Source organism: Oncorhynchus mykiss, chromosome 19, assembly GCF_057628025.1.
Source record: "Oncorhynchus mykiss isolate SJ-2025 chromosome 19, ASM5762802v1, whole genome shotgun sequence".
NCBI classification, from domain to species: domain Eukaryota; kingdom Metazoa; phylum Chordata; class Actinopteri; order Salmoniformes; family Salmonidae; genus Oncorhynchus; species Oncorhynchus mykiss.
The window spans coordinates 73463274-73490909 of NC_143040.1; the positions used below are offsets into that span (position 1 = coordinate 73463274).

General features: G+C 45.2%; 3 protein-coding genes across 5 annotated transcripts in view; 2 read left to right on the plus strand and 1 right to left on the minus strand.

Annotated features, from left to right (window-relative positions):
• psen1 (presenilin 1) overlaps positions 1-5387 on the minus strand; it is a 36284-nt gene extending 30897 nt beyond the window's left edge. Inside the window, exon 1 of the mRNA XM_036955388.2 lies at positions 4972-5387. The gene's annotated coding sequence lies outside the window, so the exon portion shown is untranslated. The remainder of the gene's footprint in view (positions 1-4971) is intronic.
• Positions 5388-10361: 4974 nt separating this feature from the next.
• LOC118941527 (enhancer of rudimentary homolog) lies at positions 10362-24209 on the plus strand. Of its 3 annotated transcripts, none has more exons than XM_036955391.2 (4): positions 10362-10490; positions 14761-14848; positions 15569-15689; positions 23707-24209. In XM_036955391.2, the coding sequence occupies exons 1-4, from the start codon at positions 10488-10490 to the stop codon at positions 23807-23809; spliced, it is 315 nt and encodes a 104-aa protein (XP_036811286.1). In that variant the 5' UTR covers positions 10362-10487; the 3' UTR covers positions 23810-24209. The 3 variants fall into 3 exon arrangements, with proteins under 3 accessions (XP_036811286.1, XP_090067838.1, XP_090067837.1); XM_090211712.1 differs by lacking the exon at positions 23707-24209 and adding an exon at positions 20010-20064 and having other exon boundaries at positions 10380-10488; positions 14756-14848; XM_090211711.1 differs by having other exon boundaries at positions 10383-10488; positions 14756-14848.
• On the plus strand, positions 23831-26104 carry LOC149975331 (uncharacterized). The gene is made up of 3 exons (XM_090209745.1): positions 23831-23873; positions 24467-25575; positions 25714-26104. The coding sequence occupies exons 1-3, from the start codon at positions 23831-23833 to the stop codon at positions 25780-25782; spliced, it is 1221 nt and encodes a 406-aa protein (XP_090065871.1). The 3' UTR covers positions 25783-26104.
• The last annotated feature ends 1532 nt before the right edge of the window (positions 26105-27636 follow it).

The window sequence follows — 27636 nt, forward strand, 5'->3', positions numbered from 1 at the left end:
TCATCTCTCCTCCTTCAGGCTTCTTCTTCTGTGGTCTTTATATGACGGTTGGCAACCAACTTTAAGGTGCATTACCACCACCAACTGGACTGGAGTATGGACCTCAGTTCATCTTTCAATCACCCACGTGGGTATATGCTCCTAAAAACCAATGAGGAGATGGGAGAGGCGGGACTTGCAGGGCATCAAGCGTCACAAACAGAACAAAATGGCTGTGTTGAGCATCAAAGTGATTATTTGAAACAGGTCCTAGATGCTAGATTTAGAAATCCAAACATATATGGGCTTCATGATGTGACTACGGGCTATTTGTGATTTGAGAAAGTTGAAAAACAGCTTGTTCCTTGCCTCAGGCAGCACACGCTGTTCTCTCATCAAGTGATAACATTTTCACCCCATCAGACTATTCCGAATGTAATCTTGTCTTTACTAATATATCAAGTTAGTTTCAATTTAGAAATGGTCCATTATAAAAATGGGCAGGAACTGGGGCAGTGGGGGGGGATTACATGTCATCCGTATGCATTGGAATTTTGTTTTTCACTCCTGCTGGTAAGCTCCTCTGGTTAGTTCACTCCTGTGGGTAAAGCTCCTCTGGTTAGTTCACTCCTGTGGGTAAAGCTCCTCCGGTTAGTTCACTCCTGTGGGTAAAGCTCCTCTGGTTAGTTCACTCCTGTGGGTAAAGCTCCTCCGGTTAGTTCACTCCTGTGGGTAAAGCTCCTCTGGTTAGTTAACTCCTGTGGGTAAAGCTCCTCTGGTTAGTTCACTCCTGTGGGTAAAGCTCCTCTGGTTAGTTCACTCCTGTGGGTAAAGCTCCTCTGGTTAGTTAACTCCTGTGGGTAAGCTCCTCTGGTTAGTTAACTCCTGTGGGTAAAGCTCCTCCGGTTAGTTAACTCCTGTGGGTAAAGCTCCTCTGGTTAGTTCACTCCTGTGGGTAAAGCTCCTCTGGTTAGTTCACTCCTGTGGGTAAAGCTCCTCTGGTTAGTTCACTCCTGTGGGTAAAGCTCCTCTGGTTAGTTAACTCCTGTGGGTAAAGCTCCTCTGGTTAGTTCACTCCTGTGGGTAAAGCTCCTCTGGTTAGTTCACTCCTGTGGGTAAAGCTCCTCTGGTTAGTTCACTCCTGTGGGTAAAGCTCCTCTGGTTAGTTCACTCCTGTGGGTAAAGCTCCTCTGGTTAGTTAACTCCTGTGGGTAAAGCTCCTCTGGTTAGTTCACTCCTGTGGGTAAAGCTCCTCTGGTTAGTTCACTCCTGTGGGTAAGCTCCTCTGGTTAGTTCACTCCTGTGGGTAAGCTCCTCTGGTTAGTTCACTCCTGTGGGTAAAGCTTCTCTGGTTAGTTCACTCCTGTGGGTAAGCTCCTCTGGTTAGTTCACTCCTGTGGGTAAAGCTCCTCCGGTTAGTTCACTCCTGTGGGTAAGCTCCTCTGGTTAGTTAACTCCTGTGGGTAAAGCTCCTCTGGTTAGTTAACTCCTGTGGGTAAAGCTCCTCCGGTTAGTTCACTCCTGTGGGTAAGCTCCTCCGGTTAGTTCACTCCTGTGGGTAAAGCTCCTCTGGTTAGTTCACTCCTGTGGGTAAAGCTCCTCTGGTTAGTTAACTCCTGTGGGTAAAGCTCCTCTGGTTAGTTCACTCCTGTGGGTAAAGCTCCTCTGGTTAGTTCACTCCTGTGGGTAAAGCTCCTCTGGTTAGTTAACTCCTGTGGGTAAAGCTCCTCTGGTTAGTTCACTCCTGTAGGTAAGCTCCTCCGGTTAGTTCACTCCTGCTGGTAAAGCTCCTCTGGTTAGTTCACTCCTGTAGGTAAAGCTCCTCCGATTAGTTCACTCCACACCTCAACCACTGTTTGAGAAGCATGCGGCCTCTTGCTGCAGCGTAACAGCTGATATTCTGCACAAACTCTGTATGCCATGGGCTCTGAGCCAACCCTGTTTCCTGTGGCTAACCATTTGGCTTAATTTGGGAAGTCAAGTTAAATCTGTTCAGGAACATCAACAAAAAAAAAACGTATATTTCATTTCAACTGTTGACAGCCCGCGTGCTGGAGAAAGGAATGAAGAAGAGAGGTGACGAGGTGGAACCGCATGGTGGTGAGACATTCTGTAGCTAGATGTAATGTTGTAAGCCTATTAGGGAATGTTTCAAATGTTCTAATTATTACGAGGCTATTCAAAATCCAATACCAAATCACTAATAATTGTAGGCCAACTGAATGTGTTTAATTTTGGAGTAGAGACTAGAGCTTCTGTACCATCTGACATCTTCATTTTGAATTGCCATGCATGATACGCGGGAAGGCTATACAGTACATTGTTCTCCTCATTACAAAACCAAGTAATGACTTACAGGTCTTCATGCTCTCTTGAGAATCTGGAAATGGTGTCAGACGGCAGTAGTGAGCGCTCTGAGGTAGAGCCATTCCAGGATAAACTGGGTCTATTTGTGGCGACAGGTGTAATTTGAGGTAGAGCCATTCCAGGATAAACTGGGTCTATTTGTGGCAACAGGTGTAATGGAGACTTCCAACTCCCTGAGAATCCTACCAGAGAAGATTTTGGACCGGTTGGAGTAAGATTTTTTGGAAAGACTGGATTCCTGCTTTTTTGGCCGACCCATTGACCCATACATCGTGTCAGGCTGGGTAAAGGACAAACTGGGAATGGTTTCGCATCTGTGAAAGTTTAGAGAAGTGGAATCGTTTATGTTTTTTGTTGTATCGGGCGCTTCGGGTCGTGCTGCTTGGGGCTCAGCCTACAGTGCTAAAAGGGGTCAGTGGAGCAGCGCTGAGTGTAAAGGTGGATCAAATCAAAACTAATATTCCTCGTTTTTGTGACACCCACTGTGTGACGTAGACCCGGTGGCGAGTCTGAGAATACCCTGTCTGTCTTGTTGAGCTTTGGCACGGAGTTTCTTCCTGATAAGGTCCCGGTTAGGTTATATTTGCCATTCTGTGAGGGCATATGTTCCGAACCCGCTTCAGTGCTTTAGGTGCCAAGGACTCTTACATGTTGCAGCTGTGTGTAGAAATGAGATTCCCACGATGTGAGAAACATGCAGGCGGGTATAATCAGAAGGGGTGTACAGTTGGGATAGAGAAAGCACTGTGTCAACTGTGGGGGTCCCCCATGCAGCTGGGGCAGAAAATGTCCTATGCTGAGGCAGTGAAGAGAGTAGAGGACAGCCCATGGGTGAGTGAGTTGACTGGGAGGCCCCGCCATTGAGTAGGCCTGATGAGACAGCCAGAGAGGATGAGTTTTAGAAAGGTGGAAATCACACAAGATATGTGGTAGTTGCAGCAGCAGAGAAATATTGGGTCTGGGAGATTTCTCTCCAGAAGATCTACAGTAGGTTTTGAGAGAAGGGGGTTCCATCCTCCCAGGCCCACGGCCTGGTGTAGGATCGTTTAGGTCCGAGTAGTGGGATTGGGCAGTGGTGGATTGAGGCATAGGCGACATGGGCAGCCACTCAGCGTGGCATCTTGTCAGGGGGGCGAAACAGAACAACCGCACAACAACAACAACAACAAAAATAAAATCGGAATGGTGATATTTAGCACGATCGGTTTTCTATCGTTCATTTGCCTTGTCACATCAATTATTTTTTTTACCTTTATTTAACCAGGCAAGTCAGTTAAGAACAAATTCTTATTTTCAATGACGGCCTAGGAACAGTGGGTTAACTGCCTGTTCAGGGGCAGAACGACAGATTTGTACCTTGTCAGCTCGGGGGTTTGAACTTGCAACTTTCCGGTTACTAGCCCAACGCTCTAACCACTAGGCTACCCTGCCGCCCCAATGATATCATGTCACCGTTTGGGACTGTGGGTCAATTAACCTTGTCGGAGTGGGCGCCCCGATTCTAGTTTGTGCGCTAGGGAGGCTACTGCCTGGGAAGGTCTCTCACTCAGAAGTACGAGATGGGGAGGGGGGCGGGGGTAGGTTGACCTCAGGTCTCCCCACTGGAAGCCCAGGGTAGGGGGAGCGGGCGAATCTATCAAATAGCGCACCTCTAACTTTGTACAGTACTAATGCAGTTAGTCAAATCAGTCACACTATGAAATGCTACCAAATAAACCACACTTCAGTCCTAATACTGTGAATATATAGTTTCATAGACATATTGTTGAATTTTTTTTCCTGGTTTGTGTGAAATGGTTAATAATAATATAAAACCAGTCTGCTCAGCACCAAGGTGAATTGGTTTAGTCTTGGCTCTAGGTTGACAGTGTTGGGGGATGGGTAATGTAGTCTTGACTCTAGGTTGACAGTGTTGAGGGAAGGGTAATGTGGTCTTGCCTCTAGGTTGACAGTGTTGAGGGATGGGTAATGTATTGACGCTCGAGTGCCAAATCAACACAAATTTGTTTCTATTTGTCTTTGCTACTTCTTTTTGATATTTACGAGTCTTATTTTTGTGTATATCTTTTTTTTAAATATAGTGTTAAATGTTATGATTATTTATTTGTGTTGTTCCAAAATGTCTGAATAGAAATGACAGGTAGTGCAGAACCGAAGGCGGGGTTCGCCCAGGGAGCCACTGGGATGGGTTTTTGGGGGGGGGGGGATAGTGTATAAGTGCAGGGTTAGATGGTACTGCCTTTATTTATTTGTTTTGTCACAAGGTGGAATGTACATTGCGATCGGAGACAATACGCCAAAAAAGCGTCTGGTCGAGAAATTCACCAGTCGTCCCTCCTCCTGTCTAGCTAGTAACTAGCATAATGCATGGTATAACAAACGAGCTATATTAGCCCCAAAGCTAGATATGGGACACACACAAAATACTCCAATCCGCATTGAATTCAACAATTTCCTTTCCATAACAAAGGCGTGGTCAGTAGCTAACGTTACTGTTAGGTCAATAATTCACTTTTCCTCTTCCCGATTCGCAGCTATTTTAGCTTAGCTTGACTAACATCCGTTTCTGCTTTGTTTAGAGAAGGTCGAGTTTACTGACAAGCACATTTTGCTGCTGTTTCTTACCTACTATCACAAGGCGGTACTGTCTTGCTTGCTTCAATGATTTAATTTTAAAAGAAAAAGGTTGAATGTGTTGAAATTCTGCGGTTGAAACCCGGTAATTGTCTTCCTTGTTGTTCCTTTCTATGTTCAAGACACCATTAGGCTGCCGTACTTTCCCCTATGGTCAGTGCTATCTGGGATGTTTGGGAAGTTCATACCTAAAAAACCCCGAACCTTAATAAAGGGTTACTTCGGGAATCGGGATTTTTAGCAATGAAGCTTTTTTTTGTCTACATCCCCAGAGTCAGACTCGTGGATACATTTGTTATGTTGTGTGTGGTTTTAAGGAAGTTCCTAACTAGAGGAAATAACTGATCCCAGCCATGAAAGCTGCCAGAGCGCGTGGGGACATTGCTTACATCCGCTATGACCCTCCCTCCCGGAAGCCTGGAAGGGATGAGAGAGCCAAGCCTGTGGGGTCGTTGCTTCAACCCTACAGCACACACACACACCAATTGATGAATGGCCTGCTGAATTCATATTTTGTTTCTCTTGCTTTGTTTGTTCTTTTCCATATTATGTCTACTATCTCTGATCAGCTACCCAGGAAAGGACCGAAAACAGACACATATTAATATATGTAGCCTTAGAAATAAGGTTCATGAAATCAATAACTTGCTAACATCAGATAACATTCATATATTAGCCATTTCTGAGACTCACTTGGATAATTCATTTGATGATACAGCAGTAGCAAAATAACATCTATAGAAGAGACAGGAATGCTTATGGGGGAGGTGTTGCTGTATATATTCAGAGTCATATCCCTGTAATGTTTATAGGGGAGGTGTTGTTGTATATATTCAGAGTCATGTCCCTGTAATGTTTATAGGGGAGGTGTTGTTGTATATATTCAGAGCCATATCCCTGTAATGTTTATAGGGGAGGTGTTGTATATAGTCAGAGCAATATCCCTGTAATGTTTATAGGGGAGGTGTTGTATATATTCAGAGCAATATCCCTGTAATGTTTATAGGGGAGGTGTTGTATATATTCAGAGTCATGTCCCTGTAATGTTTATAGGGGAGGTGTTGTTGTATATATTCAGAGCCATATCCCTGTAATGTTTATAGGGGAGGTGTTGTATATAGTCAGAGCAATATCCCTGTAATGTTTATAGGGGAGGTGTTGTATATATTCAGAGCAATATCCCTGTAATGTTTATAGGGGAGGTGTTGTATATATTCAGAGTCATATCCCTGTAATGTTTATAGGGGAGGTGTTGTATATATTCAGAGTCATATCCCTGTAATGTTTATAGGGGAGGTGTTGTATATATTCAGAGTCATATCCCTGTAATGTTTATAGGGGAGGTGTTGTATATATTCAGAGTCATATCCCTGTAATGTTTATAGGGGAGGTGTTGTTGTATATATTCAGAGCCATATCCCTGTAATGTTTATAGGGGAGGTATTACTCTATATATTCAGAGTCATATCCCTGTAATGTTTATAGGGGAGGTGTTGTATATAGTCAGAGCAATATCCCTGTAATGTTTATAGGGGAGGTGTTGTATATATTCAGAGCAATATCCCTGTAATGTTTATAGGGGAGGTGTTGTATATATTCAGAGTCATATCCCTGTAATGTTTATAGGGGAGGTGTTGTTGTATATAGTCAGAGCCATATCCCTGTAATGTTTATAGGGGAGGTGTTGTATATATTCAGAGTCATATCCCTGTAATGTTTATAGGGGAGGTGTTGTATATATTCAGAGTCATATCCCTGTAATGTTTATAGGGGAGGTGTTGTATATATTCAGAGTCATATCCCTGTAATGTTTATAGGGGAGGTGTTGTATATATTCAGAGTCATATCCCTGTAATGTTTATAGGGGAGGTGTTGTTGTATATATTCAGAGCCATATCCCTGTAATGTTTATAGGGGAGGTATTACTCTATATATTCAGAGTCATATCCCTGTAATGTTTATAGGGGAGGTGTTGTATATAGTCAGAGCAATATCCCTGTAATGTTTATAGGGGAGGTGTTGTATATATTCAGAGTCATATCCCTGTAATGTTTATAGGGGAGGTGTTGTTGTATATATTCAGAGCCATATCCCTGTAATGTTTATAGGGGAGGTGTTGTATATATTCAGAGCCATATCCCTTGCCTGTTTTCTGGACTCCGTACCTGCCTGCCTGCCTGTCACTCTGTACCTCCTGGTCTCTGAACTGGTTTTGACCTTTTGACCTGTCCACGACTATTCTCTTGCCTCCCCCTTTTGGATTGTTTAATAGATATCAAGACCCAAACCATCTGCCTCCCGTGTCTGGGTCCCCCTTATAGTATGTTCTGGAAACAGAGAGGTCTTACTTTTGGGGGACCTGAATATCAGTAGTATAAAGTACTTAAGTAAAAATACTTTAAAGTACTACTACTTCAGTAGTTTTTTTTAGGGGTATCTGTTATTTACTTTACTATTTATGTTTTTACCAACTTGTACTTTTAGTTCACTACATTACCTAAAGAAAATGATGTACTTTTTACTCCATACATTTTTTCTTGACACGCAAAAGTACTCGTTACATTTTGACAGGAAATTGGTCCAATTCACGCACTTATCGAGAGAACATCCCTGGTCATCCCTACTGCCTCTGATATGGTGGACTCACTAAACAGAGAACATCCCTGGTCGTCCCTACTGCCTCTGATCTGGTGGACTCACTAAACAGAGAACATCCCTGGTCATCCCTACTGCCTCTGATCTGGTGGACTCACTAAACAGAGAACATCCCTGGTCATCCCTACTGCCTCTGATCTGGAGGACTCACTAAACAGAGAACATCCCTGGTCCTCCCTACTGCCTCTGATCTGGAGGACTCACTAAACAGAGAACATCCCTGGGCATCCCTACTGCCTCTGATCTGGAGGACTCACTAAACAGAGAACATCCCTGGTCATCTCTACTGCCTCTGATCTGGAGGACTCACTACACAGAGAACATCGCTGGTCATCTCTACTGCCTCTGATCTGGAAGAGTCACTAAACAGAGAACATCTCTGGTCATCCCTACTGCCTCTGATCTGGAGGACTCACTAAACAGAGAACATCCCTGGTCATCCCTACTGCCTCTGATCTGGAGGACTCACTAAACAGAGAACATCCCTGGTCATCCCTACTGCCTCTGATCTGGAGGACTCACTACACCACTCTCCAAAAAGCAAGTCCTGCAGGCTCTAGTATTGTCTAATCTTGATTATTGTCCAGTCATGTGGTCCAGTGCTGCAAGGAAAGACCTAGTTAAGTTGCAGCTGGCCCAGAACAGAGCTGCACGTCTTGCTCTTCATTGTAATCAGAGAGATTACATAAATACTATGCAAGCCAGTCTCTCTTGGCTAAGAGTTGTGGAGAGACTGCCTGAATAACTTATTATTTTTTTAATAAGAAACATGAATGTGTTGGAAATCCCAAATTGTTTGCATCATCAACTTACACACAGCTCTGACACACACACACTTACCCCACCAGACATGCCACCAGGGGTCTTTTCACGGTCCCCAAATCCAGAACAAATTCAAGAAAGAGTACAGTATTATATAGAGCCCTTATTGCATTGAACTCCGTTCCATCTCATATTGCTCAAATAAACAGCAAACCTGGTTTAAAAAAAACAGAGAAAGCAACACTTCAAGGCACAAGGCCTCTCTCCTTGATATGTATTGATATGTAGGCTACATGTGCCTTTAAAAAAATGTATGTCGTATTGTCCTTGAGCTGTTCTTGTTTATTAATGTCTTGTATTATGTTTTGTGTTGGACCCCAGGAAGAGTAGCCGCTGCTTTTGAAACAGCTAACGGGGATTCCTAATAAAATGCAAAACACCAAGAGTTAGCGCAATTGATAATTAGCGTTAGCGCAATGACTGGAAGTGTATGGTGTCAGCTAGCATAATAGTAGAAAATATAGACTTGCATACATTGCGCTAACGCTAGTTAGCATTGGCTCGTGAAAGTACCTCTAACTTGCATACATTGCGCTAACGCTAGTTAGCATTGGCTCGTGAAAGTACCTCTAACTTGCATACATTGCGCTAACGCTAGTTAGCATTGGCTCGTGAAAGTACCTCTAACTTCCTTCATACTGGATGGTAGCCGTGAGTTCATCTGACTCTGGGGATGTAGATAAACGGCTTCATTGCCAGAATCTCGAAGTATCCCTTTTAACCCCCTACCTTAACTTTTAACCCTTTCCTTAACCCTCACCGTAACCATTTCATATTTTCTTCAATGGGATAGGGACGTCTTCCACAAGCCCCTAGGGGTGCCTTATTGCTATTATATACTGGTTACCAACGTAATTAGAACAGTAAAAAGGTGTGTTTTGTCATACCTGTGGTATATGGTCTGTTATAAACTGGGTGGTTCGAAACCTGAATGCTGATTGGCTGACAGCCGTAGTATATCAGACCGTATAACACGGGTAGGACAAAAACATGCATTTTTACTGCTCTAAGTAGGTTGGTAACCAGTTTATATTAGCAATAAGGCACCTCTGGGATATATGACCAATATACCACAACTAAGGGCTGTATCCAGGCACTCCGCTTTGCGTCGAGCATAAGAACAGACCTTAGCTGAGGTATATTAGCCATATATCACACCCCCCCTCGGGCTTTTATTCTTAAATATACCACGGCTTTCAGCCAATCAGTATTCAAGGCTCGAACCAGGTTTATAATTGTAAATAAATCCTCTTTGCACATGTGCATAACTATAGATAAACCCGACAGGAGAGTTTGAGTGATGAAAGTTGGGCAGTGGATCTCAATCTCTGAGCAAGAAACACTTGGATGAACACTTGGCAATTGTGCTGTTATTATGTGCCAGATGTTCAGACTAAAAAACGTTTTAAATGTCCCTTTTCAGAGATTGACTTGTAATTTTAATAGGCATAGAATACAGACATAAATCTGGGTTTATGATTGTCGTTCAATTTTGCCATCGTTTGCTTAGATAAAAAGGTAGGTAGCCTACATACAGTAGACTTGACAAGATGTAAACTGAACGATTTAGCAGCTTTCTTAGCTAAAATTAACAGACTCATTTATTCAACATGAATAGCGAGGCGATTTCGAGATAAGAAGTGCTTGTGTTTCCCAATGGCCTTCTGGAATGGGCTACTGAGGAACAGCGTGCCTGACAGTCAGCAGCAGGTCACATATGTGTATATTTAAGAAAAATGCCATGGCGACCGCGGTGCAAGTTAGAAATAGCCCAAAAACCCGCAGACAGCCACCAATACATTTTCACCCGTGACATCGTTTTCAAAGCAGTCCAATTTTAGCTTGAAAACCGCAAACATGGTAACACTAGTTTTGGAACGTCCCAAGGATCGAATATAGCACTAAACCTTCTCGCGTTCCGAAAGTAATTCTTCCGGTATCAAAAGTCACTTCCGGCCTTGTTGTGCCATCAAATCTAAATCGTGTAGCACGAGAAATCTTACTTACTTCAAGAGCACGGTGAAGGAATTATGGTTAGTTGTATTTTTTTTTAAATAACATCTATAGATTTGCATTCGAGTAGTTTACCTGGGGAAAATGATTGAGTAGATTACTAGCTAGCCTTGTTTTAAAACTGCACGCATGTCAGTCAACGAACGGATGAACGTTAACTAGTTTGCTAATGAAGTGAGTCGTTTTTAAACATATGACTGTCGTATACCAGCTTCTTATATTACATCGTGTTATAATAATGTTCAGCTATATATTTCAGTCTGCGTGTTAATTGACCAGTCATTGTCATCCTGTGTTGTATTCCGAGTTACTGTAGCCCTTTGTCGTCACTCTGTTCCACATTACATTCGTCATTGGACAAAGGCGTCTCATGTAAGGGGGGAGGTTTAGTTAAAAATCCCGAAACTCAATCTGAACATTAAAACGCGTCGCTTGCGGTACAGGTTTGGAGGCATAAGGACCTTCTCTTTCAAATCAGCGAGAAATAATAAAAATGTTAAAAAGATACTCACCTTGTTTCCACACGGCCATAAATCCATGTTACAGCGCATGTTTTATGGAAGACAGACAGCGGCGGCCACCTGTGTAATGGAGCATGCACTGAACACACGCCTAATTCGGGAGAAAGTGGTTCCCCAACTGGAGGCAGCTTGTGGATCTGTGTGAAACTGCTACAGTATATTTTGTATTGGAAGGATTGGTGATAAAAGGCCAAAGGTTTCCACAGCTATATCGCAACCGATGATTCTTGACGTTTCTGAACCTTCAAAACACCGGGTCTACGGTCTAGACTGGATGAGAAGGAAATGAGATGGGTCCTGGTATAGCCTACCATCTAGACTGGACAAGGAAATGAGATGGGTCCTGGTGTAGCGTACCATCTAGACTGGACGAGGAAAGGAGATGGGTCCTGGTATAGCCTACCGTCTAGACTGGACGAGGAAAGGAGATGGGTCCTGGTGTAGCCTACCGACTGGACGAGGAAATGAGATGGGTCCTGGTGTAGCCTACCGTCTAGACTGGACGAGGAAAGGAGATGGGTCCTGGTATAGCCTACCGTCTAGACTGGACGAGGAAAGGAGATGGGTCCTGGTATAGCCTACCGTCTAGACTGGACGAGGAAAGGAGATGGGTCCTGGTATAGCCTACCGTCTAGACTGGACGAGGAAAGGAGATGGGTCCTGGTGTAGCCTACCGACTGGACGAGGAAATGAGATGGGTCCTGGTGTAGCCTACCGTCTAGACTGGACGAGGAAAGGAGATGGGTCCTGGTATAGCCTACCGTCTAGACTGGACGAGGAAAGGAGATGGGTCCTGGTATAGCCTACCGTCTAGACTGGACGAGGAAAGGAGATGGGTCCTGGTATAGCCTACCGTCTAGACTGGACGAGGAAAGGAGATGGATCCTGGTATAGCCTACCGTCTAGACTGGACGAGGAAAGGAGATGGGTCCTGGTATAGCCTACCATCTAGACTGGACGAGGAAAGGAGATGGGTAATGGTATAGCCTACCGTCTAGACTGGACGAGGAAAGGAGATGGGTCCTGGTGTAGCCTACCGTCTAGACTGGACGAGGAAAGGAGATGGGTCCTGGTATAGCCTACCGTCTAGACTGGACGAGGAAAGGAGATGGGTCCTGGTATAGCCTACCGTCTAGACTGGACGAGGAAAGGAGATGGGTCCTGGTGTAGCCTACCGTCTAGACTGGACGAGGAAAGGAGATGGGTCCTGGTATAGCCTACCATCTAGACTGGACGAGGAAAGGAGATGGGTAATGGTATAGCCTACCGTCTAGACTGGACGAGGAAAGGAGATGGGTCCTGGTATAGCCTACCGTCTAGACTGGACGAGGAAATGAGATGGGTCCTGGTGTAGCCTACCGTCTAGACTGGACGAGGAAAGGAGATGGGTCCTGGTGTAGCCTACCGTCTAGACCGGACGAGGAAAGGAGATGGGTCCTGGTGTAGCCTACCGACTGGACGAGGAAAGGAGACGGGTCCTGGTATAAACTACTAATGGGAATACAATACGTTTTAAATCATTCATACTTTTGTGTTTATCCCGCAATTTAACTTTGCCATATTACATTAAACCTAGGGCTATTTTTCATACTTCTCACTGATAGCAGCAACTTGACAATCAGCTATTTAATATTTACTATATGCACAAACGGTATGTGCTTCTGATTTACCATATGCTACTGTGTGTTCTACTGCTTGACGGGGCAGTGTGTTCTACTGCTTGACGGGGCAGTGTGTTCTACTGCTTGACGGGGCTGTGTGTTCCACTGCTTGACGGGGCTGAGTGTGTTCTACTGCTTGACGGGGCTGTGTGTTCCACTGCTTGACGGGGCTGCGTGTTCCACTGCTTGACGGGGCTGTGTGTTCTACTGCTTGACGGGGCTGTGTGTTCCACTGCTTGACGGGGCTGTGTGTTCCACTGCTTGACGGGGCTGTGTGTTCCACTGCTTGACGGGGCTGTGTGTTCTACTGCTTGACGGGGCTGCGTGTTCTACTGCTTGACGGGGCAGTGTGTTCCACTGCTTGACGGGGCTGTGTGTTCTACTGCTTGACGGGGCAGTGTGTTCCACTGCTTGACGGGGCTGTGTGTTCCACTGCTTGACGGGGCTGTGTGTTCCACTGCTTGACGGGGCTGCGTGTTCCACTGCTTGACGGGGCAGTGTGTTCTACTGCTTGACGGGGCTGCGTGTTCCACTGCTTGACGGGGCAGTGTGTTCCACTGATTGACGGGGCTGCGTGTTCCACTGCTTGACGGGGCAGTGTGTTCCACTGATTGACGGGGCAGTGTGTTCCACTGCTTGACGGGGCAGTGTGTTCCACTGATTGACGGGGCAGTGTGTTCCACTGATTGACGGGGCTGTGTGTTCTACTGCTTGACGGGGCTGTGTGTTCTACTGCTTGACGGGGCTGTGTGTTCTACTGCTTGACGGGGCTGCGTGTTCCACTGATTGACGGGGCTGCGTGTTCCACTGATTGACGGGGCAGTGTGTTCTACTGCTTGACGGGGCTGCGTGTTCTACTGCTTGACGGGGCTGCGTGTTCTACTGCTTGACGGGGCATTGTGTTCCACTGCTTGACGGGGCTGTGTGTTCCACTGATTGACGGGGCTGTGTGTTCTACTGATTGACGGGGCTGTGTGTTCCACTGCTTGACGGGGCTGTGTGTTCCACTGCTTGACGGGGCAGTGTGTTCTACTGCTTGACGGGGCTGCGTGTTCTACTGCTTGACGGGGCAGTGTGTTCTACTGCTTGACGGGGCTGCGTGTTCTACTGCTTGACGGGGCAGTGTGTTCCACTGCTTGACGGGGCTGTGTGTTCTACTGCTTGACGGGGCAGTGTGTTCTACTGCTTGACGGGGCTGCGTGTTCTACTGCTTGACGGGGCAGTGTGTTCCACTGCTTGACGGGGCTGTGTGTTCCACTGCTTGACGGGGCTGTGTGTTCTACTGCTTGACGGGGCTGTGTGTTCTACTGCTTGACGGGGCTGTGTGTGTTCTACTGCTTGACGGGGCTGCGTGTTCTACTGTTTGACGGGGCAGTGTGTTCCACTGCTTGACGGGGCTGTGTGTTCTACTGCTTGACGGGGCAGTGTGTTCCACTGCTTGACGGGGCTGTGTGTGTTCTACTGCTTGACGGGGCTGTGTGTTCCACTGCTTGACGGGGCTGTGTGTTCCACTGCTTGACGGGGCTGTGTGTTCCACTGCTTGACGGGGCTGTGTGTTCCACTGCTTGACGGGGCTGTGTGTTCTACTGCTTGACGGGGCAGTGTGTTCCACTGCTTGACGGGGCAGTGTGTTCCACTGCTTGACGGGGCTGTGTGTGTTCTACTGCTTGACGGGGCTGTGTGTTCCACTGCTTGACGGGGCTGTGTGTTCCACTGCTTGACGGGGCTGTGTGTTCTACTGCTTGACGGGGCTGTGTGTTCCACTGCTTGACGGGGCTGTGTGTTCCACTGCTTGACGGGGCTGTGTGTTCCACTGCTTGACGGGGCTGTGTGTTCTACTGCTTGACGGGGCAGTGTGTTCCACTGCTTGACGGGGCTGTGTGTTCCACTGCTTGACGGGGCTGTGTGTTCTACTGCTTGACGGGGCTGTGTGTTCCACTGCTTGACGGGGCTGTGTGTTCCACTGCTTGACGGGGCTGTGTGTTCCACTGCTTGACAGAGATGCTATAAAATACCACTAACCTGGTATTTGAGTTGTATTAATCTTACTGAAACTGAAAAGTTGATTTGAGAACTGACATGTCTACTGTGTTCTGTTATTGTTGCAGTCTCATACGATCCTGTTGGTCCAGCCCACCAAGAGACCAGAGGGACGGACATATGCTGACTATGAATCAGTCAACGAGTGCATGGAAGGTAAATTGACAGACTCTCCGGGCACAGGGTTGGAGTGAACCTATAGGACGGTAGCTCTCCGGGAACAGGCTTGGAGTGAACCTATAGGATGGTAGCTCTCCAGGAACAGGGTTGGAGTGAACCTATAGGATGGTAGTTCTCCAGGAACAGGCTTGGAGTGAACCTATAGGATGGTAGCTCTCCAGGAACAGGGTTGGAGTGAACCTATAGGATGGTAGTTCTCCAGGAACAGGCTTGGAGTGAACCTATAGGAGGGTAGCTCTCCAGGAACAGGGTTGGAGTGAACCTATAGGATGGTAGCTCTCCAGGAACAGGGTTGGAGTGAACCTATAGGACGGCAGCTCTTCAGGAACAGGGTTGGAGTGAACCTATAGGATGGTAGCTCTCCAGGAACAGGGTTGGAGTGAACCTATAGGACGGCAGCTCTTCAGGAACAGGGTTGAGAGCTCCACCCCATGGGCTAAATACCCAGTCCTTGTCCCAACTGAATGCTTTGGGGTGCTTAAATCTTAAAGTAGTGGTTTACTATTTCTGCAGGAATAGACTTCATTATTGTGCACTGTGGGGTAACCAAAAGGCTAACAATCCTCTTTTTAATGGCGTTGCATGCACGCTGTGCAATTCATAAAATGACGTAATCATTTCCTCAATTATGCCTAGGCCTGTTGTCATTTGTGGTGAATTTTGATGCCTGTGACAGACGTATGACTCTCCTTCCAGGTGTGTGTAAGATGTACGAGGAGCACCTGAAGAGAATGAACCCCAACACACCATCCATCACCTATGACATCAGTCAACTGTTTGACTTCATCCATGACCTGGCTGACCTCAGCTGCTTGGTGTAAGTCAAACTGCGGTACATTGTTTTTCACACGGATTTCGATGTGTCTGGATTTTCCAACCTTTTCCTGAAGTCCACCGCCCCTGTCAAAGATTTAAACGCGTAAATTGGTGTATGCATTTTGGCTGGAGGGACTTTCCACCACAACAGGTGGAAGGAGGCAGGTAGCCTAGTGGTTAGAGGTGGCAGGTAGCCTAGTGGTTAGAGGAGGCAGGTAGTCCAGTGGTTAGAGGTGGCAGGTAGCCTAGTGGTTAGAGGAGGCAGGTAGTCCAGTGGTTAGAGGTGGCAGGTAGCCTAGTGGTTAGAGGAGGTAGGTAGTCCAGTGGTTAGAGGTGGCAGGTAGCCTAGTGGTTAGAGGAGGCAGGTAGCCTAGTGGTTAGAGGAGGCAGGTAGCCTAGTGGTTAGAGGAGGCAGGTAGCCTAGTGGTTAGAGGAGGCAGGTAGCCTAGTGGTTAGAGGAGGCAGGTAGCCTAGTGGTTAGAGGAGGCAGGTAGCCTAGTGGTTAGAGGAGGCAGGTAGCCTAGTGGTTAGAGGAGGCAGGTAGCCTAGTGGTTAGAGGTGGCAGGTAGCCTAGTGGTTAGAGGAGGCGGGTAGCCTAGTGGTTAGAGGAGACGGGTGGCCTGGTGGTTAGAGGAGGCGGGTGGCCTGGTGGTTGGAGGAGGCGGGTGGCCTGGTGGTTGGAGGAGGCGGGTGGCCTGGTGGTTGGAGGAGGCGGGTGGCCTGGTGGTTGGAGGAGGCGGGTGGCCTGGTGGTTGGAGGAGGCGGGTGGCCTGGTGGTTGGAGGAGGCGGGTGGCCTGGTGGTTGGAGGAGGCGGGTGGCCTGGTGGTTGGAGGAGGCGGGTGGCCTGGTGGTTGGAGGAGGCGGGTGGCCTGGTGGTTGGAGGAGGCGGGTGGCCTGGTGGTTGGAGGAGGCGGGTGGCCTAGTGGTTAGAGCATTGAAATCTCAAAGTGCTGTACTACCACTACTATAACCAGTCACTACCACTACTATAACCAGTCACTACCACTACTATAACTATAACCAGTCACTACCACTACTATAACTATAACCAGACACTACCACTACTATAACTATAACCAGTCACTACCACTACTATAACTATAACCAGTCATTACCATTATTATAACTATAACCAGTCACTACCACTACTATAACCAGTCACTACCACTACTATAACCAGTCACTACCACTACTATAACTATAACCAGTCACTACCACTACTATAACTATAACCAGACACTACTACTACTATAACCAGTCACTACCACTACTATAACTATAACCAGTCACTACTATAACTATAACCAGTCACTACCACTACTATAACCAGTCACTACCACTACTATAACCAGTCACTACCACTACTATAACTATAACCAGACACTACTACTACTATAACCAGTCACTACCACTACTATAACCAGTCACTACCACTACTATAACTATAACCAGTCACTACCATTATTATAACTATAACCAGTCACTACCACTACTATAACTATAACCAGTCACTACCATTATTATAACTATAACCAGTCACTACCACTACTATAACTATAACCAGTCACTACCACTACTATAACTATAACCAGTCATTACCATTATTATAACTATAACCAGTCACTACCACTACTATAACTATAACCAGTCACTACCACTACTATAACTATAACCAGTCATTACCACTACTATAACTATAACCAGTCATTACCATTACTATAACTATAACCAGTCACTACCACTACTATAACTATAACCAGTCACTACTATAACTATAACCAGTCACTACCACTACTATAACCAGACACTACTATAACCAGTCACTACTATAACTATAACCAGACACTACTACTACTATAACCAGTCACTACTATAACTATAACCAGACACTACTACTACTATAACCAGTCACTACCACTACTATAACCAGTCACTACCACTACTATAACCAGTCACTACCACTACTATAACTATAACCAGTCACTACCATTATTATAACTATAACCAGTCACTACCACTACTATAACTATAACCAGTCACTACCATTATTATAACTATAACCAGTCACTACCACTACTATAACTATAACCAGTCACTACCACTACTATAACTATAACCAGTCACTACCACTACTATAACTATAACCAGTCATTACCATTATTATAACTATAACCAGTCACTACCATTATTATAACTATAACCAGTCACTACCACTACTATAACTATAACCAGTCATTACCACTACTATAACTATAACCAGTCATTACCATTACTATAACTATAACCAGTCACTACCACTACTATAACTATAACCAGTCACTACTATAACTATAACCAGTCACTACCACTACTATAACCAGACACTACTATAACCAGTCACTACTATAACTATAACCAGACACTACTACTACTATAACCAGTCACTACTATAACTATAACCAGACACTACTACTACTATAACCAGTCACTACCACTACTATAACCAGTCACTACCACTACTATAACCAGTCACTACCACTACTATAACTATAACCAGTCACTACCATTATTATAACTATAACCAGTCACTACCACTACTATAACTATAACCAGTCACTACCATTATTATAACTATAACCAGTCACAACCACTACTATAACTATAACCAGTCACTACCACTTCTATAACCAGTCACTACCACTACTATAACTATAACCAGTCACTACCACTTCTATAACCAGTCACTACCACTACTATAACCAGTCACTACCACTACTATAACCAGTCACTACCACTACTATAACCAGTCACTACCACTACTATAACTATAACCAGTCACTACCACTACTATAACTATAACCAGTCATTACCATTACTATAACTACAACCAGTCACTACCACTACTATAACTATAACCAGTCACTACCACTACTATAACTATAACGAGTCACTACCCACTACTATAACTATAACCAGTCACTACCACTACTATAACTATAACCAGTCATTACCATTACTATAACTATAACCAGTCACTACCACTACTATAACTATAACCAGTCACTACCACTACTATAACTATAACCAGTCACTACCACTACTATAACCAGTCACTACCACTACTATAACCAGTCACTACCACTACTATAACTATAACCAGTCACTACCACTACTATAACCAGTCACTACCACTACTATAACTATAACCAGTCACTACCACTACTATAACTATAACCAGTCACTACCACTACTATAACCAGTCACTACCATTACTACTGTAGACACTACCACTACTATAACCAGTCACTACCACTACTATAACCAGTCACTACCACTACTATAACTATAACCAGTCACTACCACTACTATAACCAGTCACTACCACTACTATAACTATAACCAGTCACTACCACTACTATTACTATAACCAGTCACTACCACTACTATAACTATAACCAGTCATTACCATTACTATAACTATAACCAGTCACTACCACTACCACTACTATAACCAGTCACTACCGCTACTATAACCAGTCACTACCACTACTATAACTATAACCAGACACTACTACTACTACTATAACCAGACACAACCACTACTATAACCAGTCACTACCACTACTATAACTATAACCAGTCACTACCATAACTATAACCAGTCACTACCACTACTATAACCAGTCACTACCACTACTATAACCAGTCACTACCACTACTATAACTATAACCAGTCACTACCACTACTATAACTATAACCTGTCACTACCACTACTATAACTATAACCAGTCACTACCATTACTATAACTATAACCAGTCACTACCATTACTATAACCAGTCACTACCACTACTATAACTATAACCAGTCACTACCACTACTATAACTATAACCAGTCACTACCACTACTATAACTATAACCAGTCACTACCACTACTATAACTATAACCAGTCACTACCACTACTATAACCAGTCACTACCACTACTATAACCAGTCACTACCACTACTATAACCAGTCACTACCACTACTATAACTATAACCAGTCACTACCACTACTATAACTATAACCTGTCACTACCACTACTATAACTATAACCAGTCACTACCACTACTATAACCAGTCACTACCACTACTATAACTATAACCAGTCACTACCACTACTATAACTATAACCAGTCACTACCACTACTAGTGTTTGTATTCATATGGGGATCTATCGCATCCCACATCTGTCCCAGACTATGTTTGGAATATTTATTTCTCACACAGAATAGGTCAACATTTGTACTATGGGGAATAGTAGATTGACGTGCCTTGGCTAGTGCTTTCTCCGTTAAGTACCGTGCGGACACACAGACGTACCAGCCCATGTTTTAATATATCGTTCTGTCTGTCTCTAGGTACCGTGCGGACACACAGACGTACAAGCCCATGTTTTAATATATCGTTCTGTCTGTCTCTAGATACCATGTGGACACACAGACGTACCAGCACATGTTTCAATATATCGTTCCATCTGTTTCCTCTAGGTACCGTGCGGACACGCAGACGTACCAGCCCATGTTTTAATATATCGTTCTGTCTGTCTCTAGATACCGTGCGGACTCACAGACGAACCAGCCCATGTTTTAATATATCGTTCTGTCTGTCTCTAGATACCGTGCGGACTCACAGACGTACCAGCCCATGTTTTAATATATCGTTCCGTCTGTTTCCTCTAGGTACCATGCGGACACACAGACGTACCAGCCCATGTTTTAATATATCGTTCTGTCTGTCTCTAGATACCGTGTGGACTCACAGACGTTCCAGCCCATGTTTTAATATATCGTTCTGTCTGTCTCTAGATACCGTGCGGACTCACAGACGTACCAGCCCATGTTTTAATATATCGTTCCGTCTGTTTCCTCTAGGTACCGTGCGGACACACAGACGTACCAGCCCATGTTTTAATTTATCGTTCTGTCTGTCTCTAGATACCGTGTGGACTCACAGACGTACCAGCCCATGTTTTAATATATTGTTCTGTCTGTCTCTAGATACCGTGCGGACTCAGACGTACCAGCCCATGTTTTAATATATCGTTCCGTCTGTTTCCTCTAGGTACCGTGCGGACACACAGACGTACCAGCCCATGTTTTAATATATCGTTCTGTCTGTCTCTAGATACCGTGTGGACTCACAGACGTACCAGCCCATGTTTTAATATATCGTTCTGTCTGTCTCTAGATACCGTGCGGACTCACAGACGTACCAGCCCATGTTTTAATAAATCGTTCTGTCTGTCTCTAGATACCGTGTGGACACACAGACGTACCAGCCCATGTTTTAATATATCGTTCCGTCTGTCTCCTAGGTACCGTGCGGACACACAGACGTACCAGCCCATGTTTTAATATATTGTTCCGTCTGTCTCCTCTAGGTACCGTGCGGACACACAGACGTACCAGCCCATGTTTTAATATATCGTTCTGTCTGTCTCTAGATACCGTGCGGACTCACAGACGTACCAGCCCATGTTTTAATATATCGTTCTGTCTGTCTCTAGATACCGTGTGGACTCACAGACGTACCAGCCCATGTTTTAATATATCGTTCCGTCTGTTTCCTCTAGGTACCGTGCGGACACACAGACGTACCAGCCCATGTTTTAATATATCGTTCTGTCTGTCTCTAGATACCGTGTGGACTCACAGACGTACCAGCACATGTTTTAATATATCGTTCTGTCTGTTTCCTCTAGGTACCGTGCGGACACACAGACGTACCAGCCCATGTTTTAATATATCGTTCTGTCTGTCTCTAGATACCGTGCGGACTCAGACGTACCAGCCCATGTTTTAATATATCGTTCCGTCTGTTTCCTCTAGGTACCGTGCGGACACACAGACGTACCAGCCCATGTTTTAATATATCGTTCTGTCTGTCTCTAGATACCGTGTGGACTCACAGACGTACCAGCCCATGTTTTAATATATCGTTCTGTCTGTCTCTAGATACCGTGCGGACTCACAGACGTACCAGCCCATGTTTTAATAAATCGTTCTGTCTGTCTCTAGATACCGTGTGGACACACAGACGTACCAGCCCATGTTTTAATATATCGTTCCGTCTGTCTCCTAGGTACCGTGCGGACACACAGACGTACCAGCCCATGTTTTAATATATTGTTCCGTCTGTCTCCTCTAGGTACCGTGCGGACACACAGACGTACCAGCCCATGTTTTAATAAATCGTTCTGTCTGTCTCTAGATACCGTGTGGACACTCAGACGGTACCAGCCCATGTTTTAATATATCGTTCTGTCTGTCTCTAGATACCGTGTGGACTCACAGACGTACCAGCCCATGTTTTAATATATCGTTCCGTCTGTTTCCTCTAGGTACCGTGCGGACACACAGACGTACCAGCCCATGTTTTAATATATCGTTCTGTCTGTCTCTAGATACCGTGCGGACTCAGACGTACCAGCCCATGTTTTAATATATCGTTCCGTCTGTTTCCTCTAGGTACCGTGCGGACACACAGACGTACCAGCCCATGTTTTAATATATCGTTCTGTCTGTCTCTAGATACCGTGTGGACTCACAGACGTACCAGCCCATGTTTTAATATATCGTTCTGTCTGTCTCTAGATACCGTGCGGACTCACAGACGTACCAGCCCATGTTTTAATAAATCGTTCTGTCTGTCTCTAGATACCGTGTGGACACACAGACGTACCAGCCCATGTTTTAATATATCGTTCCGTCTGTCTCCTAGGTACCGTGCGGACACACAGACGTACCAGCCCATGTTTTAATATATTGTTCCGTCTGTCTCCTCTAGGTACCGTGCGGACACACAGACGTACCAGCCCATGTTTTAATAAATCGTTCTGTCTGTCTCTAGATACCGTGTGGACACTCAGACGGTACCAGCCCATGTTTTAATATATCGTTCTGTCTGTCTCTAGATACCGTGTGGACTCACAGACGTACCAGCCCATGTTTTAATATATCGTTCCGTCTGTTTCCTCTAGGTACCGTGCGGACACACAGACGTACCAGCCCATGTTTTAATATATCGTTCTGTCTGTCTCTAGATACCGTGCGGACTCAGACGTACCAGCCCATGTTTTAATATATCGTTCCGTCTGTTTCCTCTAGGTACCGTGCGGACACACAGACGTACCAGCCCATGTTTTAATATATCGTTCTGTCTGTCTCTAGATACCGTGTGGACTCACAGACGTACCAGCCCATGTTTTAATATATCGTTCTGTCTGTCTCTAGATACCGTGCAGACTCACAGACGTACCAGCCCATGTTTTAATAAATCGTTCTGTCTGTCTCTAGATACCGTGTGGACACACAGACGTACCAGCCCATGTTTTAATATATCGTTCCGTCTGTCTCCTAGGTACCGTGCGGACACACAGACGTACCAGCCCATGTTTTAATATATTGTTCCGTCTGTCTCCTCTAGGTACCGTGCGGACACACAGACGTACCAGCCCATGTTTTAATAAATCGTTCTGTCTGTCTCTAGATACCGTGTGGACACTCAGACGGTACCAGCCCATGTTTTAATATATCGTTCTGTCTGTCTCTAGATACCGTGTGGACTCACAGACGTACCAGCCCATGTTTTAATAAATCGTTCTGTCTGTCTCTAGATACCGTGTGGACACTCAGACGGTACCAGCCCATGTTTTAATATATCGTTCTGTCTGTCTCTAGATACCGTGTGGACTCACAGACGTACCAGCCCATGTTTTAATAAATCGTTCTGTCTGTCTCTAGATACCGTGTGGACACTCAGACGGTACCAGCCCATGTTTTAATATATCGTTCTGTCTGTCTCTAGATACCGTGTGGACACTCAGACGGTACCAGCCCATGTTTTAATAAATCGTTCCGTCTGTCTCTAGATACCGTGCAGACTCGCAGACATACCAGCCCATGTTTTAATATATTGTTCCGTCTGTCTCCTCCTAGGTACCGTGCGGACACACAGACGTTTTAATAAATCGTTCCGTCTGTCTCCTCCTAGGTACCGTGCGGACTCACAGACGTACCAGCCGTACAACAAGGACTGGATCAAGGAGAAGATTTACGTGCTGCTGCGGCGCCAGGCCCAACAGGCTGGGAAATGAGACCTACAGCCCAGTTCCAGAATGACCGCACTGCAGATGCCTGATCTCACAACAACCTGGATAGGTGTTTACCGTGTCCGCTAAGCACATCTTATGATATAGCAATCTGTTGCCCAACCATTGGTGGATGCAACATCTGCAATGTAGGCTGCCTGGAACGCGACCATCAGGGGAATTTGCCCCTAGATGCTTGGGTCAGTTTTGCGGGGGGGGGGGGGCTTGGATCTGTACATAAGGGAACCTCCACTCTGGAGCGTTTGGAAAGGGAGGGTTGAATGATGCTATGAATCCAGGATATTTTAGTTTTCTAGAGGGAAGGGGGGGTAAGGCAGCTTACATTTTGTTAAAATGTTTGTATTTAAAGAAAATTTCCCCTTTTATTAAAAAAAATAAAAAAGAAGTCTGTCTTTTACTTTTAAAAGAAAAAAATATTATTTGTTACTGTTCGTGGTTGTGTTAAACACAGAGTGGACAAAACATTAGGAACACCTGCTCTTTCTATGCTGCAGACTGACCAGGTGAATCCAGGTGAAAGCTTCCCGCGTGTATCAAGAATGGTCCACCACCCAAAGGGCATCCAGCCAACTTTACACAACTGTGAGAAGCATTGGAGTCAACATGGACCAGCATCCCTGTGGAACGCCTGACACCTTGTAGAGTCAACATGGACCAGCATCCCTGTGGAACGACACCTTGTAGAGTCAACATGGACCAGCATCCCTGTGGAACGACACCTTGTAGAGTCCACATGGACCAGCATCCCTGTGGAACGCTTTAGACACCTTGTAGAGTCAACATGGACCAGCATCCCTGTGGAACGCTTTAGACACCTTGTAGAGTCAACATGGACCAGCATCCCTGTGGAACGACACCTTGTAGAGTCCACATGGACCAGCATCCCTGTGGAACACTTTAGACACCTTGTAGAGTCAACATGGACCAGCATCCCTGTGGAACACTTTAGACACCTTGTAGAGTCAACATGGACCAGCATCCCTGTGGAACGCTTTAGACACCTTGTAGAGTCAACATGGGCCAGCATCCCTGTGGAACGATACCTTGTAGAGTCCACATGGACCAGCATCCCTGTGGAACACTTTAGACACCTTGTAGAGTCAACATGGACCAGCATCCCTGTGGAACGCTTTAGACACCTTGTAGAGTCAACATGGACCAGCATCCCTGTGGAACACTTTAGACACCTTGTAGAGTCAACATGGGCCAGCATCCCTGTGGAACGCTTTAGACACCTTGTAGAGTCAACATGGACCAGCATCCCTGTGGAACGACACCTTGTAGAGTCAACATGGACCAGCATCCCTGTGGAACACTTTAGACACCTTGTAGAGTCAACATGGACCAGCATCCCTGTGGAACGCTTTCAACACCTTGTAGAGTCAACATGGACCAGCATCCCTGTGGAACACTTTAGACACCTTGTAGAGTCAACATGGACCAGCATCCCTGTGGAACGACACCTTGTAGAGTCAACATGGACCAGCATCCCTGTGGAACACTTTAGACACCTTGTAGAGTCAACATGGACCAGCATCCCTGTGGAACGCTTTCAACACCTTGTAGAGTCAACATGGACCAGCATCCCTGTGGAACGCTTTAGACACCTTGTAGAGTCAACATGGACCAGCATCCCTGTGGAACGCTTTAGACACCTTGTAGAGTCAACATGGACCAGCATCCCTGTGGAACGCTTTCAACACCTTGTAGAGTCAACATGGACCAGCATCCCTGTGGAACGCTTTAGACACCTTGTAGAGTCAACATGGACCAGCATCCCTGTGGAACACTTTAGACATCTTGTAGAGACAACATGGACCAGCATCCCTGTGGAACGCTTTCAACACCTTGTAGAGTCAACATGGACCAGCATCCCTGTGGAACGACACCTTGTAGAGTCAACATGGGCCAGCATCCCTGTGGAACACTTTAGACACCTTGTAGAGTCCATGTCCTGATGAATTAAGGGCTGTTCTGAGGGCAAAAGGGGGAGCAACTCAATATTAGGAAGGTGTTCTTAATGTTTTGTTCACTGTGTCCATTCCTAATGCACTGTGCCCCTTTAATTTAGTGTGTGTATATATATTTACATACACGGTCTGAACCTCATATTGATGGGTTGTCTCTGAACCTCATATTGATGGGTTGTCTCTGAACCTCATATTGATGGGTTGTCTCTGAACCTCATATTGATGGGTTGTCTCTGAACCTCATATTGATGGGTTGTCTCTGAACCTCATATTGATGGGTTGTCTCTGAACCTCATATTGATGGGTTGTCTCTGAACCTCATATTGATGGGTTGCCTCTGAACCTCATATTGATGGGTTGTCTCTGAACCTCATATTGATGGGTTGTCTCTGAACCTCATATTGATGGGTTGTCTCTGAACCTCATATTGATGGGTTGTCTCTGAACCTCATATTGATGGGTTGTCTCTGAACCTCATATTGATGGGTTGTCTCTGAACCTCATATTGATGGGTTGTCTCTGAACCTCATATTGATGGGTTGTCTCTGAACCTCATATTGATGGGTTGTCTCTGAACCTCATATTGATGGGTTGTCTCTGAACCTCATATTGATGGGTTGTCTCTGAACCTCATATTGATGGGTTGTCTCTGAACCTCATATTGATGGGTTGTCTCTGAACAGCCATATTGATGGATTGCTGCGATACGGTTTGGTGGGTTTCACCTATACAGTTTGATTTACCATGATGGATCATGGGAGAAGTTCATTAATGCTCCCAATTACCACCTTTTTACTGACAACAGTTCAAAAGATCAAAGATCTTCGTCAGATCAGATGCTTCTTTTAGCCTCACCTTTTTCCCCTCCTTTAACCCGACGGAGATCCTTGGTTTCTACGGTGGGAACTGGGAGCCTGTTGGCCTTGTTTTATGACTCCTTTATAATCACCTCAGGGTTTATTAAAGGGTGTCGGGAAGACCACAAACTAAACTTTTTTACACAGAAGTTTAATCTCAATGTTCTTCAGTCACTTGGGTTTGTCACTTATGATATTTGATATTGGTTGCTTTTAAATTGTGCTACATTTTATAATATTTATAATAAAAAATATTTTTTTTAAATACTGGAAGAAATTACATAGAAAAATGTTCAAAGTGGGATTTAGTCTTTTTAACGAATCACCCGTTGTAAATGTATGATCTTTAGACAGCCGCTACTGTTTGGTCTGACGGTACGAGAAGTCAGACCGTTAGAAGCTGAACAGTAGGACTATGATGTTGAGTCCTTTTTAAAAAAAAAATGTATTTTCATTGGGATTCTGTAATGAAATGGCTCCATGATCATAATGGAGAGTTATCAAAGAGAGCTGGGATTTATTAAAGCAGCTTTTGTACAACGGATGCATTTTGAGCTCCCGTGTGGCGCAGCATCTCAGTGCTAGAGGCGTCACTACAGACCCTGGTTCGATTCCAGGCCGTATCACAACCGGCCGTGATTGGCAGTCCCATAGGGCGAACACAATTGGCCTAAGCGTCGTCTGGGTTAGGGTTTTCCAGGGTAGGCCGTCATTGTAAATAAGAATTTGTTATTAACTGACTTGCCGAGTTAAATAAAGGTTAAATAAAGCAAATGATGATGACGATGCATTCTCTCCACGGCTGATGGACGTGGCAGTGGGTGGGGGCCACATTGCTGGTTTTGTGTTCTGATCTGCTCTCTCTCCTTGCTATTCTATGCCTTCACCAGAAGTACTGACAGCTACCTGTGAACTGTTAAAGGGCCAGTGCATTCAAAAACAAAATGTTGCTGTGTTTGATATATATTTCCACACTGTGAGGTTG

Excerpts from the sequence above, each read along its gene's own strand:
- LOC118941527 (XM_090211711.1), top strand. Across the intron at positions 14,849-15,568 it reads AGTCAACGAGTGCATGGAAG|GTGTGTGTAAGATGTACGAG; the intron begins GTAAATTGACAG and ends CTCTCCTTCCAG. Across the intron at positions 15,690-23,706 it reads GCTGACCTCAGCTGCTTGGT|GTACCGTGCGGACTCACAGA; the intron begins GTAAGTCAAACT and ends GTCTCCTCCTAG.
- LOC149975331 (XM_090209745.1), top strand. The coding sequence starts at position 23,831 with ATGACCGCACTGCAGATGCCTGATCTCACAACAACCTGGATAG. Across the intron at positions 23,874-24,466 it reads TCTCACAACAACCTGGATAG|AGTCAACATGGACCAGCATC; the intron begins GTGTTTACCGTG and ends GACACCTTGTAG. Across the intron at positions 25,576-25,713 it reads CTGTGGAACGCTTTAGACAC|CTTGTAGAGTCAACATGGGC; the intron begins CTTGTAGAGTCA and ends GTGGAACGACAC.